Source organism: Anas platyrhynchos, chromosome 1, assembly GCF_047663525.1.
Source record: "Anas platyrhynchos isolate ZD024472 breed Pekin duck chromosome 1, IASCAAS_PekinDuck_T2T, whole genome shotgun sequence".
In the NCBI taxonomy this organism is placed as follows: Eukaryota; Metazoa; Chordata; class Aves; order Anseriformes; family Anatidae; genus Anas; species Anas platyrhynchos.
In genome coordinates, this window is record NC_092587.1 from 179,467,114 (window position 1) to 179,487,101 (window position 19,988).

The 19,988-nt window shown below is 43.3% G+C and overlaps 1 protein-coding gene across 4 annotated transcripts in view; it reads right to left on the reverse strand.

Annotated features, from left to right (window-relative positions):
- INTS6 (integrator complex subunit 6) overlaps window positions 1-9,523 on the reverse strand; it is a 42,601-nt gene extending 33,078 nt beyond the window's left edge. For 2 of the 4 annotated variants that reach the window (XR_011806444.1, XM_072032572.1), the window contains exons 1-3: window positions 8,917-9,523; window positions 8,551-8,628; window positions 7,723-7,872 (exon numbers count right to left, since the gene is read on the reverse strand). Coding sequence is in view for 3 of the 4 variants with exons in the window: in XM_072032572.1 (XP_071888673.1) it covers window positions 7,723-7,872; window positions 8,551-8,628; window positions 8,917-9,027 (339 nt within the window). In the remaining variant the exon portion in view is untranslated. Of the gene's footprint in view, window positions 1-7,722; window positions 7,873-8,071; window positions 8,209-8,550; window positions 8,629-8,916 lie in introns of those variants that run through there. The other 2 variants (XM_027471166.3, XM_072032573.1) reach the window with 2 other exon arrangements.
- Between the last annotated feature and the right edge of the window lie 10,465 nt (window positions 9,524-19,988).

Below are 19,988 nucleotides of genomic sequence, written 5' to 3' on the forward strand. Positions count from 1 at the left end.
AAGCTGTAGCAATTGCATATAGACTGAAAAATACACGCATTTAAGGAAACAAGGGTGGCTACACTGGGCAGCCACCAAATATGATTATTCCAGTAAGTTTCCTGGCCCAGTTAACAACAGGACATTAAACTTGATTTTCAGTACGTACATCCTTGAATTAGTCAGAACCACATATTAGAGAACTAAACTGCACCATTTTCTGCTAGATCAGTCTTACCAAAGGCCTCTTCCATTAAAGCCATGTTATGTCTAGCATAATTCCTTATCTATTATTCTCATTACCTACCACTGCAGTGCTGCAAGAACCACATTTCAGAGCAACTAGAGTAGAATCAGATTTTGTTAAAACCTCCTGTCCTCTCCATACAACCAGAAGCCTTATCTGTTCAGTTTCCCAGTCATGCTCACTCGTGTTTCCTGACTAAAGTTAATATAATGCCTTGCAGACAGCAACTTCTTACTTATTTCTAGTCAGCTATAGACACTAACCCAGTTTCCCCACTGGAAAAATGTAGGCTTTTATCTATAGTAGACTGTAGGTTTATGTAAGCTAGGACAAATAAATTAACTGAGGCACAGACACTATCTCTAGAATGAAAACAGGTACTTAACATATTTGAGTTCTCATTATTGTAGGATTGAAGTGGCCTATACATTTTTGAGAAATCTAGTCCATTAGGGGTCAACATTACAGTACCAGAATGATTGAATACACCCCTTCCATGTTAACTTTTTAAGATCAAGTATACAAGCAATAGCAAAGCACATATTTGCTATCAGTGTTCGGAAATATACTAGCAAAAACATGTTAAGACATCCAAAATATTTCATGAACATCTGATATTGTTTGTAGAGAGCAATATACTATAGGATTATCAGAAATGTCCTATATCTTGTATGTTTGTATCATTGGCTAGTCCCATTTAAGAAAAACAAGCAAGGATCTTCTAATATGTAAGATTTACCCTAAATACACACAATCACCGTCTCCTGTCTGAAGTAGTTTTTGTTGAAGTGAGCCTGGCACACACTTGGACAATTAAACTTAGCACCACAATCACACAATGCGAAGCACACACTCCATGGAGATCTCTATTAGCCAGATGCTAATGCTCACAAATTATATAAAATTCCAATCTATTGCATAAGCAGATGAAAACAACTTGAATAAAGGGCCACACAATATGATGCTAAAAAACACATGAAGTGCAAATATGAATGTGTTCAAGCAGTAGCTGCAGGTACAGACATACTCTCTGAACTAGAGGACTCACTGTGTTGTTACACGCACAAAATACACTCCAAAAAGAAAAGCAACAGCAAGCAGGACTCTCAAGCAACACAACCAGTTTCAACTGAGCCTCAGTCAAGTAAAGTCAGATGCATAACAAGTCACAGCCCTTCCCTTCAAGCTTCAGGGCTACAGATTGTCTACCACAAAACTCCAAGACTGAGCATAACTATTCAGTAAGAAAAGGAGAAAATTTTAAAGAGAATAAATATAACAAGAGACACTGGGGAAAATAAAAACACTTGTGCTTCACAAAAAAAAAAAAAAAAAAAAAAAACAAAACACTCCAGGCTCTGTATCTATATGTATTTGCTTCACATCCCTGACAACTAGCTGCCATTTGCCAAGTGCAAACATTTCCCCCCCAAAAAAGAATACTTCAGCTATGGGACATATACCCTTAAACACCTAAATAAGAAAGCTAACGTATTCAAGGAGTCTATGACTAACAGAGGCAGTTACACTGCCTAAGGTATAAAGGCAAGAGATACAGTTTTGCAACTCCAAACTGTCCTCGGACTTTCTCTGCTGACTTTTTAGTGAGGCCAAGTATCAGCCTGAGACAGAGCTGTATCAGCTGCTTAAGCATTGGCAGCCTGCCCCCACCTGATCCCTAAAAGTCAAAGTCACTGCAGACATGTTATGGTAGTGGCCCTTCCAGAACTGATTTATTGAAAATAAAGCACTTAAAGAACCAAAGTGGCCAAAGCATACTTGATATTCAGAACATGGGGATGCATCTCACTTCTTTCTGCTAACAAAACAGATGGATGAGATCATTTTGGCCAAGAAAAAATATAGTGCTTTGTGTAAGCTTGTTTTAACTTTTTGTCTCTTCTTTAAAGATACATTGCATTAGAATTAGATAAGTGATTTTAATAACATCCAAGTCTGATGTGATTATTACTCTTGAGACTCAGTGAACTTGGTTGGTACGGGACAGCTGAAAGCAACGCAGTTCCACCTCATGTGGAAAATGTGGGGAAAAAGGACGGTGTAGCTCTCATTAAAGGATACCCTGAAACAAAGCTACCTAAAAATTAAAACATTTCAACAGTGAACAAGATGGCAGGTTTGTAAGTTACAGTATAAGTTGTATATATTAGGAAGCATTATTCTTAATTTCATCATGTATTACATGAGGATTGATTTTCATCAGCACTTCACATATAGACCTTGGACATAACAGGCATGTAAATTTACATTAAGACCATTTCTAATCTACAAAAAATAGGCAACTACAAATAATCCTTTCTTACATATTTCTGCTATTGCCATGCTTCAGCTTGCTATGTTGTGCTCTGTTTCCTGAAGTTTTCCCATTTAGTTTTGCTGGGGCAGGGGAAAAACAGAGGACTTGGAGAGCTACACTAGGAGTGCAAACCTCTGCCTCTACCAACATGAAAAGCAAACTGCTTGTGCAACCATGCCAGGATGACAAAGCAGGAAACCCTAATCTAAACTTTGGTTCCAAATTTGGATGCACACTCAACACAGGCCATTCCAGTGCAGTGTTTATGGCCCCAGAACGCCAAGACAAAAGTCATGCTTGAAGGATTTTGACTTTAGAAAGCAAGGAATTCCAGTAACAACCCTCAAAAAAAAAAGCAATCCAAATATAAAACTGCTCAAAATAACAGGTCACACAAAGCATAACATATACAAATATTGTCCCTGATATTTGTATATGGGTGTTCTGTTTTTTAAAGCTCAGTGTATCTTTGATGTAGATATGCACATAAGCAAGGAGTTAGTCTGCAATTCATGACATAAAACTAAAGCTGAAGTGTGCCTAAATGCACAATTAGAATTGATCTCCTAAGCATGTTATCTACGTGTATTTCAAATATTAGAATATTTAAGCTATTATGGCAAAACACGATGATCTCTAGAGACCAACACTAAGCTTTACTGTGTGAACACATCGGCAATACTGTAGCTACAAATTAGTCTAATCACATATTCAGAGAACTATAAAGTAGCTGTTAGCCTAAGATTAGATTGTTTGATGCTCATATATGGTGTGACTAAAACCTTCAGAAACCAAAGCAATATTAAAAAAAGTCATCCAATGCAGGACACCTTTCAACTTCCAGGTCAGAAATAGGTCTTTCTAGCCTTCTGCATGTTTTTAAGTCTCAAAAGATCCATAATCAATTTGTTTCCATTTGGATTTTAGTTTGCTTCAAGATGTTTCACTTTTCCACATACATGCAATACACTGCCAAAAAAAGGCTCTCACCAAGACTGGGCACAGCTTGGTAGGCCATCAAAAAAGTACTTCTGCTGTTACTTTAAATACAGAGTGTACCTTTCCCAACACTGCAAATGAAAAATACCTATCTCAAGTCCCCTTGGATTACAGAAGCATCATAGTTGGCCTCTTGGTTTCAAAACAATTATGTTAGCATGTGCTAACAACTGTTTAATATATGTTTAATATATTTAGTTATATTTGTTTAACAAGACCAACTCACCCCTAAGCAGGTTTTACCATACTGATACTTACAATGCTGAAGAATATGTCCAAGATACTCTATTTAGATAAAAAGCTCACAAAAAGATTCTGCTACTGAAAAGAGTTGTTTCTACTGACAATATTGAAATGAAGTTTCATCCTGAGAAAAACTGGAAGAATAGCTTGATACATCAACACCGAAATCCATTAAAATAAGTACCAGTAGGTTCTTATTTTATCTTCTCAAGCCGCAGTTGATGCAATACTGCACACAAAAATCTAGTAAGAGACCCTCATTATACAAATAATAGGGAGGGTGAAACACATGGGGTTTCAGGTAAGTTTTAGAAGTTTCAGACATCCATCAGATTCATTTTGGTAGAGCTGCAATGGTGCTTTGCATGTAGGTTTCAGAACTCCAGTGATACATTTTTACCTACCTGAGTTTACATCTCATTCTTAGAAACTTTGCTACAGATTGCAAGTCACTGAAGTAGATACTTAGTTCCACTCAGCCACTTGGTTACATTTTACTGTATTACATAATAGCCACCTTCATGTTTTCTGTTTACACAGAAAGAATAATTCCAGAAACATCTATTAGTATTTAACCCTTCCATTAACTCTAACAACCTGCATCCATTTGCCTTACTCAAAAACACTCAGTTGAATTGTGACTGCATGCACCCTGCTGAGCAAGCCATATCTGTCAGATGTAGGAGTGTATTCCAAGAGGAAGGAAAACCTGCTAGTTATAGGTTTTGTATTTCAGACCACCTGAAATAATGGGGAAGTTGAACTGGGGAAAATATGGCAAAGTCAGTTAGCTAAGTGCAAACTGAGCCTATAAAGTGTTTTATGTGATGACTGTGAGTTTACTGAACTTAGCATGTTTAAATTGCATTCTTCCTGAACACATCCAAATCCTGTGTTTTCTTCCAGCTTTCTGTAAAAAAATGCAGAAGGTGAAGAGGACCACTATTTTTAGCAAACAAAAAGCTGACACCTTATTTGAAGGTTCATTCTTCTGCTATCGTAATCAGCACAAAACACAGTATGCAGACTCAAGAATAATACAGAATTTATCCATCTGGAAGTGCAGAAAAAATTGAAATAGTCACCTTAAAATATATAAGCTTCCTAAAATCCTAATAAGCTGACCTCTAAGAACATCACATGATTTTCCTTTTGTCTGTTTTACTGCCTCCTTGCACATTTCTTGTGCTGTTGATAAAAACCATCAAAAATGTAGATCTAAAAAAAAAAAATCCTAGGTAATACAAAGGGTTTAGAGGAAAAAATAATATAGCACTAATATCAGAAACACCTTCTGAAAAAGTCTTCCAGGTTCTTGATAATCTAAACATGTTGACAGTGCCCCTTTAAGACCCGAATGTGAAATACTGTAATCAGCTAATGTAGTTGTACACTCGATCATTATCAACTCTATGTATTTACTGAAAAAGTAATAGCAGTAAATAGTCATATTAAAAATATGAACATCAATGGTGCAAGAACATGTGAAGCAGGAGATTTTCCTCAATTTCAGAATGACCATTCAGCCACCACAGCTTGTTCAGGAGCTGAGCTGATGGAGAACTCTGGTCTACTTCGAAAGAAATCAAGCATAGTGAGTCACACTGCCATTTAAACAAACAGTTCAAAGTTAGCAGGGGGACAAGACATCGTGCTGTTGAATGACATAACCAGGCAATCCCACTGAGTCCGTATCATGTCTTGTCATTTTTACATATGTTTTACAATCCACATGTGAAACAAATGGATCTTAGCAAATACCGTAGAACCTTGTCAATGCAACCAAAAGCCAAGCACGTTAGTAAAAAGATATTAAGCCAGATCATTTTTCCAGAGAAAAGCTTAATAAATGTTTAGATTCATTACTTCATGCAATACCACACCTAAAATAATCTGTCGCATTTTCTAAAATTATCTGCTCCTCCCACTCTGAGATAATCACTCTTCAAACATCTGCTATATTGAAGTAAACTACTCAGTTGTTCATGGACTTAATATTTTAAACTGCTTAAGAAGTGAATCTGAGTGAAATATTTTCAAATGTAACTGAGCATTCCGATCATTTTTATTACCCTGAATTTGTAAGTTGCTCATACTGTGTATGTTTAAGATCAGATTTATCTTAAGCTAATTTTAGGTAGCAGACTTCAACGATAGGAAGTTTGACAGATATGACATTGTTCAAAGGCCAATGTGAATCTGAGGCATCTTAACTGCCCTGGATATCATCCTGTGAGCGCTGATGGACCAGTTAAGTGCTTCAGAATTTAATTTTATTTATGAATAATCTGCTACTTTGATCAGTAGAGCCAGAATGGGAACCAGAGACTTCAGCAGCAGACGATTTGGCACTTGCAATCCATCCATCTAGTTTTGCAGATGCTAAAAGAGGGCAGAAGTTCTGTTCAGTCACTTGACTGAGCATTTGAACACCTCTCCAGCAGTCTGTTCAACATGTGGACAGAACAAATAGCACGCATAACCATGGTGGGTTCAAGCTGAGAGAGATTTGTAACCAAAACAGACCAGACAAGAATTGCTCGACGGACAAAACAGCAACAGCCCACAACAATGAAAACTAACTAGTCAAGAGAGTGACAAGTCAGCTTGCCTACTTGACAGGGCTGTTGAGCACAGCTTCACTCAGAGCAAGCTTAAATACTTGGGTTTAAACACTGTATTATCACTAGCAAGAGCAATGGCAAAGAGCAAGTATTCTATGTACATGCCTACAATGGTAAATGTTCTAAAAAGCTTCACATAGCTCACGTAACTAAAGAAAAATGTCATAAAATGGGAAAGGTTAGCACACAGATGTACAAGAGGACAGCAGATGGTAATAGACAAAAAAATAGCCATGTGTGGAACTAGCACTTTTTTTTTTTTTAAGTTTCATCACCAAACTGGCATTTTAAAAATGTTTAGACTCACTTGATCACCTAGTGGCAAAGCCATACAATGCAACACGAGAGAGAAATTTCCTTCCCAAACAAACATGGCATGTTATCGCAAACTCTGCTCAGACTGGAAACGGGAGGGGGAGAGAGGGGGCTTATTTTCACAGCCACATTCCCATGTTAAATACCAAGAGCAGTAACTAATCCTCAGATAGCAGATGATGCATTACATGAAAAAAAAAAAAATCAAACAAATGAAAAGAGGAGATTCAAGTTAGCATGTCCCATGTGAAAAATACATGATATACTTTGCCCAATACTAATAACGTGCTTTATAAAAAACAAATCCATGGTTTGATCCAGTGCCAGAAAGTACTGGATACTCTTCCTAAAGCGCATATTTAGGCTAGAGTCACTGGCTTATAGGAACTCACTACTGAGCAAGAGAATTCAGGCCCACCCCAAAAGAAGTCCTGCTTTAAAGGGACAGCTGCAACACAAACATTAGGAAAGCACAGCTCCTCAAGGCTCGATACAGCATGCAGGTCTATGAAAATACAGGTATTCAGAGAAAAGTTGTATTAATCTCGTTAGAAAGAAAATGTTTTTAAAAAGGTGTGCTCCACTCAATACTTTTGGAGCATGCAGTGCTGCTCAAAAACCAGCTCATCTCCCAAATCGTACTTATGTGATCATACAGCACTGTACGCATAAAGCCAAGTTTTCATGACCCCCGTCAGGCTCATCAGTTAAGGTTCTGAAACATAAGACTTGCTGGAAAAAAAATTACAAAGTTTAACTGAGAAGATCAACTTGGAGGCTACATCACCATTTAAGAACTGAGTAACTGGGGGGGTGGAAATAAACAGGAACAAAACTATCAACATCAGCTACACTTCTTCAAACTATCTGATCTCTGCTTACTTTTGAAGAAGCCCCCACATCACGTATTTCATGAAGATGCCTCTTTGGACATTTAGTTAATAGCTGTCCCTGAGAAGTTTGTTTTGTTTTTTTCCACCTATTAACAGTCAACCTACCTGCCCATAGTTGTCTATGCCAGTTACTAATCTATTTAAGTTTAATAAATCAAAAGCTGTCCTTAGGGACTGGCCAAGAGTCGTAAGTCCTTCAGCTTGAAGGTTTTTCAGTTCATTCATAAACGTTGCATGGTTTTCCTTCCAGCCAGCCTGAAAAGAGAAACGTGAGAAGGCATTCTTCAGACAGAAGCTTTGTAAGGAATCAGGGTTTTCTGTTCAGCAACTAAGCAAGACACTTTGTAGGTGCATGCAGCTCAGCAGAAAGGCAAAATACCTTGGAAGTTATGAGTGTTTAATGCCATTATGGAAAGCCTCAAAACAGTTTAAAATCTTCCCGAACTGTATCTACCTGATGTTCCAAAGGGCGAATTTCTGTGAAGCCACCCGTGAATAGCCCTCGCAGCTATCTGAACTCCTCTGCCCAGCCTTGAAGCGATCTCCAACAGGTTCACAGCCCTGTGTCATGCGGCCCCACCACCCCCTCGCCTCGCTTCCCCCCCTGAAAAGGACAGGACAGAGAGAACCTTCCCCCCCCCTCCAACCATACAAACTCTCCTCGGAGTTGCTGTCACTTCTCCCAACTCGAATTAAATATCCCCCACAGTTCATTGCTGCTCACAAACCACACAGGGGAGGGACAGAGGAGGGGTGGGGGGGGGGGAAGAAAAAAAATAATAAAATGTCGGCCATGTTGATGTCAGCGCTGCCGCTGCCAGAGCCCGGGCGTGCGCTGAGCTGCCCGGCCGGGCCGAGGGGGCAGGAAGGAGGCTGGGGAGGGAAGGGAAAAGGGAAGGGAAGGATTAGCAGGGGAGGGGGGGGGGGGGTTACCTTGATAGCGTAGGGAGGCTCCTCGAAAGTGACCAGCATGTACCTGTCTCCCCTGCTGGCCGGGTCCCGGGCTCGGAGCTGCGGTGTAAATGGTGGTGGGGAAGGGGGGGGGGACACAAAGCAGAGGGTGAGGCGAGAGGAAGAGGAGGAGGAGGAGGAGGAGGAAGGCGGGGGTGCAGGAGCCCCCCCCCAAGCCCCAGCCCTCCCTCCTCCCCCTCCCCTCCCTCCCTGGGTGCCCGCACACCGCCGCCCTCGCCCCCCGCAGCCCCCCCCTCCCTTTTTTTCCCCTCTCCCCCCCCCTCCCCTCCCCAATTCGTTTCTCTCCCCTCCTCTCTCTCTCTCTCCTCGCCTCCTTGCAGCCGGTACCTTCATGAAAGTCTCTACAGCGCCTTTGGCTATGTCCAGATAGGTGGTGCCCAGGTGGGTGCGCTGGTTCATGGAGGCGGACGTGTCTATCAGGAAGAGTAAGATGGGCATAGTGCGGAGGGGCCGGCGGCCGGGGCGGCTACATGGACCGGGGCTGGGGGGGGGAAAGGAGGAGGAAAAACCAAAGGTGGGAGGAAGAGGAGGAAGAGGAGGGGGGAACGAGTGGCCGTGAGTGCTGTGCACGGGGAAGGGCGCCTCCCCGCCGCCCCTTCCCTCAGGGTGAGGGGAAGGGAAGGTGGTGGGGAGGTGGAAGGGGGGTGGGGGGGGCAGCGCTGCCTGCCCTGCCCTCCTTTGTGTGCGGGGCCTGCTCAGCCCAGCACGGGCTGGCTCATGAGGGAGCGGCGGGGAGGGCTGCGCCGCTGCTGACCTTCCCCCCCGCCGCCGCCCCGACCACCACCACCACCACCTCCTTCCTCTTCTTCTCCTTCCTCCTCCTCCTCCCCTCCCCCTGTTGCTGCTGGTGCTGCCGCCCCCCCCCCTTTCCGAAGTTTCGGGCGGAGCAGCCGCAGCCCCTTCGCCGCCCGCCCCCCTCCGCCTCTGACTGAGGCGCTGCCGCGCTCGCCGCCGGCTTTTATAGCCGCCTGGGCTGGGCTGGCCACGCCCCCCAGGCACGCGGCCCCGCCCCCACGTGACGGCCTCCCCGCCCCGCCATTGGGCCGCCGGGCGGTGCCTCGTTAGCATATTCAAATTAGGGGCGGGGCGAAGGGGATACGTGGGGGAGAGGGCCCGAGCGGCGCCGCTGCGCATGCGCAGTGTGTGTGTGGGGGGGGGGCGCTGGGTGCGGGCAGGGGGGCGCCGCTCGTCAGAAAATGGCGGGGGGGGGGTGGGGGGAGCGCGGGGCGGGGGGTGCCGCTCGTCAGAAAATGGCGGCGGGGGGGCTGCGGCGGGGCTGAGGGGAGGGAGGCGGCTCGGCCCCGCCGGGAACGGGCGGGGGAGCCGCGGGGTGAGGGGAGACGCTCGCCTTGAGGCTGAGGGGGGGGAGCCGTGCTCCCGCTGAGGGGCTGCGAGGCGCCCCCTGAGGCAGCGCTTCCCCCGTCTTGATGGGGGGGGGGGGGGAGAGGCCCCATGAGGCGCTCCGATCCCCAAATTACCCCTCGGGACAGGAGGCCGAGGGGGGAAAACCCAAAGTCTGGCTGAAATCCGCCGGCCTGGCCGAAGGGGGGCTCGTTTATCAGGGAAAAGTTCAGCCTCTGGCAGCCCGACGTGTCCAGCGGGGTTCGGTGTGTGGCGGTGAATTCCGACAGACTCGGTCTGATCTTTCTGTGTAAAAATAAATAAATAAACAAATAAAAATGTAAAAAAAAATTGGCCGGCCCTCGCTGTGACCTTTTCCCCTACGTGCAGGCGGAGATGAACGTTAATGTGCCTTTGATCCGTGCTCAGGCACTCTTTTGAGTTTACTTCCTATAAATCATACAATCGTGGAGCGTTTCCAGCCAATTAACGACGAAGATCTGTCCTCGGTTTTTGTTTGCTCGTTTTCCCCCAACAATTGAGTCTCTGCCGCTTCTGCTCCGCTAGCCTTCGAGCGCTAACTCCAGAGCCATTTTTTAGCATAATCTGTTCAGGGGGTTGCTCCGCGTCCTCTCTGCCTGATGTTTTTCCCCTGATCCGGCTGATGGGCTCCCACAGCCGCTGCTCTCGAAGGTACGAAGCCACTGTGCTCCCTCTCTCAAGATAAAATTGGCAGTGGCCTGGTTTGATTCATTTTGTTCTTCCAGGCAACGTTTCTGTCTTGTTAGGCAAGAGCAGTTTCTGGCTTTTTTTTTTTTTCTTTAAGACTAATGAAAGATTAGCATTTAGTTTCTAGGAAGGCTGGAGAGAGAGGGGTGGAATCGTATTTCCATTGCAGTTTTTAGGCATTCTTAGGCCTGTGAGCGTGGTATTTTGATATTTTGGCTTGCCTGTTGGCATCTGCGGCCTGTGCCATCCGTTCTGAGGCGCTGGAGCAACCCCAGGGGTGCTTCCTTTTATCCCAGATCACCCCTCGGAGCCCTTCTGAAGGAGTTGGGAATGAAACTTGATTTTTGGAGTGGGTACAGGCAAGTTATGACAACTGTATTTCTTCAGAAGCAACATCCTCTGCTGTGAGTACTCAGCATGGATCCTGCGGGCAGCGATAAGCCCAGCCAAGCTGGTGTGAGTCCGAAGCTGCTTGTATCTTTCCAGCCATTCAATTTCGGAGTTCCAGTGGTGGGGCTGTGTCCTGTGACTGACAGCAAGGCTGTGCTGGTCCAGGGTCTACTGCTTAATCTGAGCCCCTGCTGCTAGAGGAAGCAAACCAGCAGGTGCTGCTGAGGCCACGTTGCTGGATTGCCCTGGAACCCATCTGCATGCCAGCCCCCATTGTACAAAAAAATAGTTGGTCTGTTGGAGAGCCTTGGTACAACACAGTCTTTTCCTGTCTACATCTGTGTTTTGGGATGCCTTTTGTCCCCTCGGCTTTCCACAGAAAGTTGCACGCGTCTTCTGGCTCCCTGTCAGGTGTGCGGCTCCTGAGGAGGTCAGCAAGGTTGCCTACTGCTAGACTAGTAATTATCTCCCTAAGGTGGTGGGATTCGAGTTGTTAAGTAAAGGCCGTGATGCTACTTTAACAAGTCATGCCTTGGGATTTGTAGCTCCTTTGGGGAGTCATGTTGAGTGAGTGTATGCTGTTGGCCTCTTAATTGGCTTCCTTTTAAATCTCTTAGACAGGCACGTTCCTCAGACATGCCATCTTCTCTCCTATGTGTAATATCATTGATGTTTCATTGACTGGCCTAGTAAAAGAGCACCTCTTTTATGTGTCAAGCATCCATCTTCTTGGAGAGCATTCTAAAACTCAGAAACTTCTGGAAAGTAGCCTTCTCCAAAGTGCAGGGAAAAAAAAAAAAAAAAAAAAAAAAAAAAGGCATTTTAGAGCACTCGCCTTACTAGGAAAATGTTGTGAAAGGCAGCCTGGGACATGCATGGAGACTTCACGTAAATCCTGGAAGGTCATTTGGAATTTTTAATTTTTCTGTTTGTTGCCAGTAGGGGGGGCGGGAAGAGAGGGAGGAAGGCATTAACTCTTCGTGGTAGACTCGGTCATAAACCAGCTTGAATTCTGGAGTCACCTTGAAAAGTGGATGCAGTAGGCACACCATGTTTTTCTCACCAATGTGAGGGGAAGGTGGGACCGAAGCAGCTGGGCCTCTCCTGCTCCTAATCCCCTCAGTCCAGGGATCATCACTGATAAAGGAATCCCACCAACAAAACTTATATACAGCTCCAATGGGATTTATACAAGCAAAAACACTTTATGAATTCTGTACGTACTCTCTTTTTGCTATTATCTTTGAAGCCATTTGGAACATTCAGTTCTCGCTGCTCCTGTGCATGTTATATTAGATCCATATTAGATCCCCTATAGGGCAGAATCAAGGCTGGTTTTGTGTTGTCTGTGGTAGGCATTAGTACTTTTCTGCTGGGAGCTGGCCAATTTGATTAATATTGAGAAAGATTCTTTCAAAGAAAGATAATCAACCCAAGCCTAAGTCTGTATCAGCCTCTTAATGCGAGAGTCATAATGGCTAGTGCTGCCATCAGAGCCACATTTATAAATCTGTACAAGGGATTTGCTATGAAGGAACAAAACCCAGTGATATTAGTGCTTATGCTCATTACTGTGAGAGCTGATGCAGCTGAGCAGGGAGAGAGCTTGAGACTATCACTGAAAACAGATGCGTTTTTGGATTCAGCCCTTTTACATGGTGGGCAAAATTATACCCCTTGTACAGGCTAAATGAGGCAGTTCTGTCTTTTCTCCTAAATCTAGATGAATTGTTTCAGCATGGTTTTGTCTGAAGGAATACCTCTGCTGTATTGATAATGCAAAGGGTAATTACAAAGGATTCCTGCATATATCCTGCAAAGGATTCTTTCATACATGATTTTTGTTTGTTGTTTTTCATGCATCCGTGAGGGAGCTTGAACACAAATCTATATCTATGAACATCCATTTTCTGATCTTCAGAGTGGGCATTGTCCATTTGAGGACAAATAAGACAGTATTAAAAATGCAAATTTCACTTAAAATTTAATTCTAACTCAATAAAGCAAAATATGAGGATAAAAATATGCCTGAAAAAAACATCATTTTAAAAAACAACTTTGGTGTCATTTAGTGTTATTATTATTATTTTTTTTTTTTTTGTCTTGAAGATAAACAACAGCTTCTCCCAGTTGATAGCCATGAAATTATTGTTATATTATCAGATTGTGTTAGGCTTATTTTGTCTGTCCTGAACCACAGGCCTGAACTAGAACTGGCAGTTCAGCTTTGATTATTATTATTTTTTTTTTTTTAATTGTCTTTCTCCTTCGGACAGAATTGTTTCACAAAGATACAAAGATCTTGGTCAGCCCAGGTTCTAGTGACACAGGTAAATTTTTCAGAGCCCCCATGAGAATGCCATGCTATAGCCTTGTAGATTGTCACCATTAAACATTTTTTTTTCCATGCTTAAGAGTCTTAAATTTTCCATTGGTTAATTTTATTCTACTGTTCATCACTATGTGTATATATATCATTCTGAGTATTACTTGTTATTTTTTAATACTTGTATCCTACTCCTTTTAGCCTTCCTTCAGCCAAGTTCTGTGCATTCAAGTTACTTGCTTTCTCCATAAATAAAATATTATTTTCCACTTGTTTTGGACTTGGATAAATGAGAGCTTAAATTGTGGTTTGGGGTTGTTTTTCGTGAGTTTTTCTTCAGTGATTTTTGACCCTGCTTTTTTTTTTTTTTCCTCTCCCTGAAGGTGTTACCTGTAATTCAGGTAGCTTAGATACATGTATAGAACTCCTCCTAGATGAGTAATTACTGAGAAGACTGGGATCACATAAGATGTAACCCTCAAAATTTTTCAGAAAAGTGGCATTGAGAAAACTGGATCTCAAATTTTTGTGTGTATTCTAGGACTTTGCCCATTTTTTCTTCTAAAATTTGCAGAGGCAGCTGTCTGCCTTTGAAACTGTCTAGCACCTTTTAGAAGTCTGTACTTTGGCTTTCCCAGCACCAGAACACGGCGAACCTACACCGCTTTGTGGAACGATGACCCCTAAAAGCAGTTGCTTTCTGGCTTCTGTTGGCCCATCTTCAAAGACAGCTTCGTTTTCATTGCCTGGAGATCGGGAAACCCAGAGGATAGCCTTTGAAGCTTCCCAGGGATTTTTGTATTCTCCACCACCGCTTCAGCCATCCAAATCCCTTGCTGTTTTCTGGCTCGGTAGTTGGAAGCAGAGTGAACAGCGGTGTGCCATCCAGGGGCAGCATAGCTAATGCGGGCTTGCAAGGAAACCGGGATTAGAGTAGTTTGAAGTAGTTTGTTTTCTAAATGTCCCGGCTGAATGTGGGCACTGAGAGATGAAGTTCATGAATATTTGTGAAGTACTTAAGCTCTTGGAAAGTACGTTGTGGTAGAAGTGCACGGTAAGATTATTTGCTGAGGAAAAACTAATCTCTTTGAGGACCATCTGTGCTGTGACAGTAGAAGTCAGTCAGTTAATGATTGAGAGGTTGGAAGGCACCTGAGTAGAAGAGAAAGATAAAAATCAAATTAAACTGTATATTTGATACACGCTTTTCCTTTGGTATTACTGGCCTTAGATTGAAAGGTCTTCTAGGCAGCATGTTGTCTTCATATGTATTTAACAGTGTTTAACAGAGCAGGACCTTTTCTACCTGGTACTGGGAGGGAATATGAAATTTAACATGGAGATAACTGCTTAAAACAAACATGGCAAAATTACAGTTTTAATAAGGTAGCGCATGTGAGAATTCAAATAGATTTACTGTCTTCATATATCCTTCCCGATGCTTTACGTTGCTCCTTTCACTTAAGGTAGGATCCTGGTCAAGAACAAAAACCTGTCTCAGCTCTGAGCCTTTAAATTTATTCTGCCCCTTGGGTATTTCAGCTGGCGGTGTCAAGACCCAAAGAGAACAGAAAACACTCCCTAGCATATAAAAGCTAAGGTATTTTTACCTTTGTTTTTTTTTTCCCCCTCCTTTCTTCTTAAACTTATTTTCCATCCCTGAGATGCCGGTAGCAGCAGGCAGCAGCAGCCCACTTGATTCCTGCTAAGACCAGAGTGCCCAGGGAAATACAGGTACAGACTTCTCATCTTCCCTCCTCTCCCCAGGCCATGAAAACAGGAGGAGGCTTCTGCACTCGCTAAAACAACAGGTCTGAGGAGACCTTTGCTTATTATGCCAGGGAAGTAAGAATCCTGTCATCGGTGTGGCCAGAGATAATAGTTACATCAGTCGGGTAGGCTGAGATTGCTTGTAGCAGCCCAGCCTGGTTGTGTTTGGTTTTTCTCATCTCATTTTTGCAGCCTGGGCTGAAAGCTCCTCTGTGTATCCTAACGGGTTAATTCAGCCCTTCCTTCGCACAAATACATGCAACACACGGTGTTGCCATGTAGGCTCTCCTCAGGATGTCAGGAACAGAACTAGGATAATCTTCCCCCACAACACCATTTTTAAACAATTTTATTTTTTTTTCAGAGAGCTGTTAAACCTTCCAGGAGGAAAACTTTCCCTGGGAGGTCAGTGCCCTGCCCGTACCCGCCGATCTGCCTGATCCCACTTGTCGCCGTTCCAGAGATTTCTTTTGTTTGCTCCTTTAAGCATTCTTTCTTGCCTTCACTGCGAAGTTTCAGTAGCCCCGGAAATCATATCCTTTCTGAAGGGTTGGACCCTCCTGCACATTTCATAGCATAGCAACGTAACTCTATTACCATGGATCCCAGACACAGGCGTGCAGAATTTATCTAACTAATCGAGTGGTTAAGGGACACCAATCCCAGCTACAGGCAGCTAGGAGCATAAAGTGGTTACAGCTAAAAGATATTCTACAAGCACTTCCCAGAGAAGCAAAACATGTATTTTTTTTATTATTATTTATTTTTAATGGCCAATGTAATGGGTATTGTCTTAGTAAACAAGAGGGCAGAGTTATTCATTCATCCCTAAAATGTTTCCCACTGAGGTAGCACACCTGCATGTGGTATTTGAGAGCTGGGAGCTCTTTCCCTAAAATACTACCATGCTGTAGAAGTTTATTATCCAGCCTTTACTCTAAATGTGATTATTATGCCTTGCCATCTTTTGCCCCAAATCACAGCGCTGTAAAAGAAAGACACACTTGGTTGCTCTCCGCAAGGCAGCTGGCACGACTGGTGTCAAAAGGCACATATACCTCGCGGTCTGACTTTTGCCATTTAGCAATTAATGAAAACGTATCAAATCTCAACAAGCAGATAATTGGAAACCTGAACAAAAGCCCTCCCTAAAGCACAGACATAGGTCTTCTACAGTAAGACAAACCTGATAAAAATATAAAAAAGCTTCTCATCCAAGGAAGAAACCTGTCCGTCTGCGTTCTCTGACTTCTAGCACCTTTGGCTAGACATTTGGGACCATGTGCTGAGCATGTTATTCAGAAGGTACAGGTGAAATGAACGGAGAGGGGTTTTATTTCTGTTTTTACATGCACGTTGAAGCCCTGATATAAGACCTACTTGTTTAAAAGGTCGAGAGCCTTGCACGAGGAAGTCAAATGGATGCCACGGCGGGCAAATCTGCTTTGCACTGACTTGCAGAAAAAGAAGTGACTTGTAGAAATATTTCGAATGGGAAGGAAAGACGCTTAAAGTGTTGCTTTGAAAAGTGCAGAAGGATAATTCTTACCAAGTTGAAATCACAAACGTGTTTCTCATGAGGAAAATTTTAGAACAGAGTTGAGACCAGCTTATAATGAACCCTGAATTGCAAGCGTAACCCTTCTTCATAATAACAGCCTGCATCCAGCAGCGCTGTTTGGTCAGCAATGGTTCTTTTGTTGTTGGAGATGGCTTTGAATTTCACGATGTTGCAATCGGAAAGCCTTGACCGTTTCAGGATCAGCTCTAATATTTTCCTGTTGGTAAGCCATTTGAAAGCCAATATACACTTTATGGTTATTTTCCAAGCACGGTTCCAAAACAAAAAGCCCAAGAAAGCCCATTCCGTAATTCAGGCTGACGCTAAGCGTACAGTTGGCCAGTTTTGGCAAAGCTTATTGTGTACACTGGTTGTGTGATGAATTAACATTTCCTCTGAGATTCTTCTGTGCCTTCCCTCCCCTGAGATATTTCTATTTGCTGCTGTTTCTCTTTTGTGAGGGCCTCGACTCTGTTACAGTCATTCATGTCTGACTGGGTTATGTGGGTTGTGAATGCACAGCTCGCACTGATCGATATAACTGTGGTCTTGAAGGAAGATGGAGGTTAATAAAGCAATGGAGGCAAATCCAGGCTTTTAACCATTATATCCATTGCACCTATTTTCAAGGTATTGTGATTTTATTTATTTGATTTTATTTGATTTTCCTTGATCATTTTTTTTCTTCATGTCTTCCATCTCACATCCTCTCTATCTTACCTTTTCCTTCAGAAAAAAGTTACAGGATTTTTTTCTCGGTGTTTCAGCTTAGATATTCAGCATGCCTCTCCTCAGCTGGCTGAGGGAAAAAAAGCCAAAACTACTAATTTGCCCTGACAAGTCTTCACTCTCTGTGTTTTTGATGATTGGTTGTGCTCTGTGCTTGACTTCAGCAGCAGCTAATAAGTAACTCCTGATCCAGCAAAAGCTTCCAAAGGTTGACAGATATCACTTGAGCTCTCATTTCAGAGGTAAGTGACAGCCCTTTAACCCAATTACAGTACAGTGCAGCACAACTGGGCTCACTTGTGATCTTCTCCCAAGCAGCTGCTGCAGTTAAGTTACAGGGAAAGGGGCACTATGCCTTTCTCAAGGGGAGTTAAGATCTGTTGTGCTTTAATTATATATCACTTGGAATGCTCCAAATTCCACCGTAGTACCATTTTTTTTCCATTGCTGCATCTGCTTGTCATTCCCTAAGTCCTTTTTTTGTATTGAAATCTATTACCCGTGTGCTAACGTGTTTAACTGCAGTGTTCACGAAGACATTTGCAAATTTTACTTTTGTCCAGCTAGCTTTATCACAGTGTTCCTCTAATTACCATGACCAATTTTGCCATAACGTCAGTTACTTTGTTGAGAACAGAGCTGTAACTGTGACCATCATCTAAAGCTGTTCCTTATCACGTTGGTAGCAATCCAGCAGACCACTGTCACTAGCACCAAACTTTCCTATAATTCTGACATCATCGTGAATTCCTCCCCGACTGGCAGTAAGAGGGTCTTGCATGGCTTTTTCTCCGCTTGAATTCTCTGTTTTCTGGATTGTGAAATTGCCCTCTGCATAATTCAAGAATCATTTCATGATCTATGTTTAGCAGAATTTGTTACCCAACAGATGTCTGGACAGTTAATGGCCTCTGTAAATACAGCCCTGTGATTTCTTGCTATTGATGGCCCAAGAATTTTTAATCTCTTCTGCTACAAGTCAGCACTAGGGGAGCATGTCACCTCTTAGTTAAAAAGAAAAAGAAAAAAAGCACAAAAAGTGTATAATTTCCCCTTCAGAATCATTATGCCTGGTCAGAAGGGGTATTTCTTCCTTGTTCTCTTTTGAATTTTAATGTTCATCTATGTGTACATACATAAACATGCATACTTACTTTCTTTTCCAGTCAAAAAAGGACATGAATTAAAAAAAATAAAATAAAATAGTATGAAAAGAAACAAAATATAACTCAAAGAAAAAGCGCTGCTATAACTACAAGCCAGAACTGACACTGTCAGCCCTCCAGCTGGGGAAGGGGTAAATGCCTAGAAAAGTCCACGTCAGGAAAATCTTTGACTGTCACCTTTATGTGTCTGGCAAATGTGGTACAAGAGGATTTCAAGGCATTGGTGCCAGATCATTAGCCCCTGGTAGTGATGTGTGCACACTGTAATATTGCACTGCAGCTGCACAACCACCCCCTCCGTCCTCCTCGCCATTCAGATCAGGAGCTAGCCCTGCACAGGAAAGTTGTCCTGGCTTGTCATATGCTTTTATGCTCTCTTCAATTGCCGGCACTAGGGAGAAGAAAAGTGTCAGGCAGGGCTGTACCAAGGAGGAGGTCAGAGAGTCCCTAACATCTGGCATTCGTCTCGCAGGGGAGGGAACAGAGGAATTGGCTGCTGACTGATAAAGGCCTGCTCAGACATCTCTACAGAGGGATTCTGCAAGCCAGATGCTGGAGTTCCTAAAATGTGAATCCGTACAGCAAAGTGCTTCAGAGGACAGCCCGTGCTTTGCTGTGTGCCACTGAGGAGCTAACTCAAGACTGCCCACACACGAGCACTCCTGGAGCGCTCAGGCTCCTGAGCAGCTGCCTAGGAGTGCAAAGAAGTTTGCTAGATGCCTTGCTGGTACCTGTTCCTGTGGTGAATGGGTTGTTGTGGCCAAACTGCTGGGTTGAGAGGGACCAAAACTATGGAGAGATTCATCACCTGGATCTACGCTGTAAACTGAAGAGGCCAATGCTCAGGCAGTGCTATGCAGAGCTCTTAAAATTGAGCTGTGGGCACGTTACCTGGCAGTTCTGGCACGTGACTTTGGGCATTCTCTGAAAAGGTATCTGGATATGGCATAGAAAAAAACATGGGGGGCTGGAACTAGATATCTTTGAGGTCCCTCCCAACCCAAGCCATCCTATGATTCTGTGATGGACTAGGCACCATTCCCCACAGGCAGTTTTACATCACCACACTGTCTTGGGGGAAGATAAAAATTTAGTTTTGTGATGTTAACCAGGCCATGCTGGCATAAAACCAAAAGAGCAAGGTTTGGGGGAAAAAAAAAAAAAAAAAAAAAAAAGGTCTGGTTTATGAACCAATAGAACCAGACCCATTCTGGAGCAAAACTTACTGCTGCAGTTATGGCCTCAGGCTCTCTGGCCTCTGGGAAAGGTTTCTTCATTTCAATGTGTTTAGGTATGTGCATACATCCTATATGCATGGGGCTTTTCAAATGAAGGGGCTTTTCAAATGAAGAAACCTGTTTCCAAGACTGCCTCATTACAACTTGAG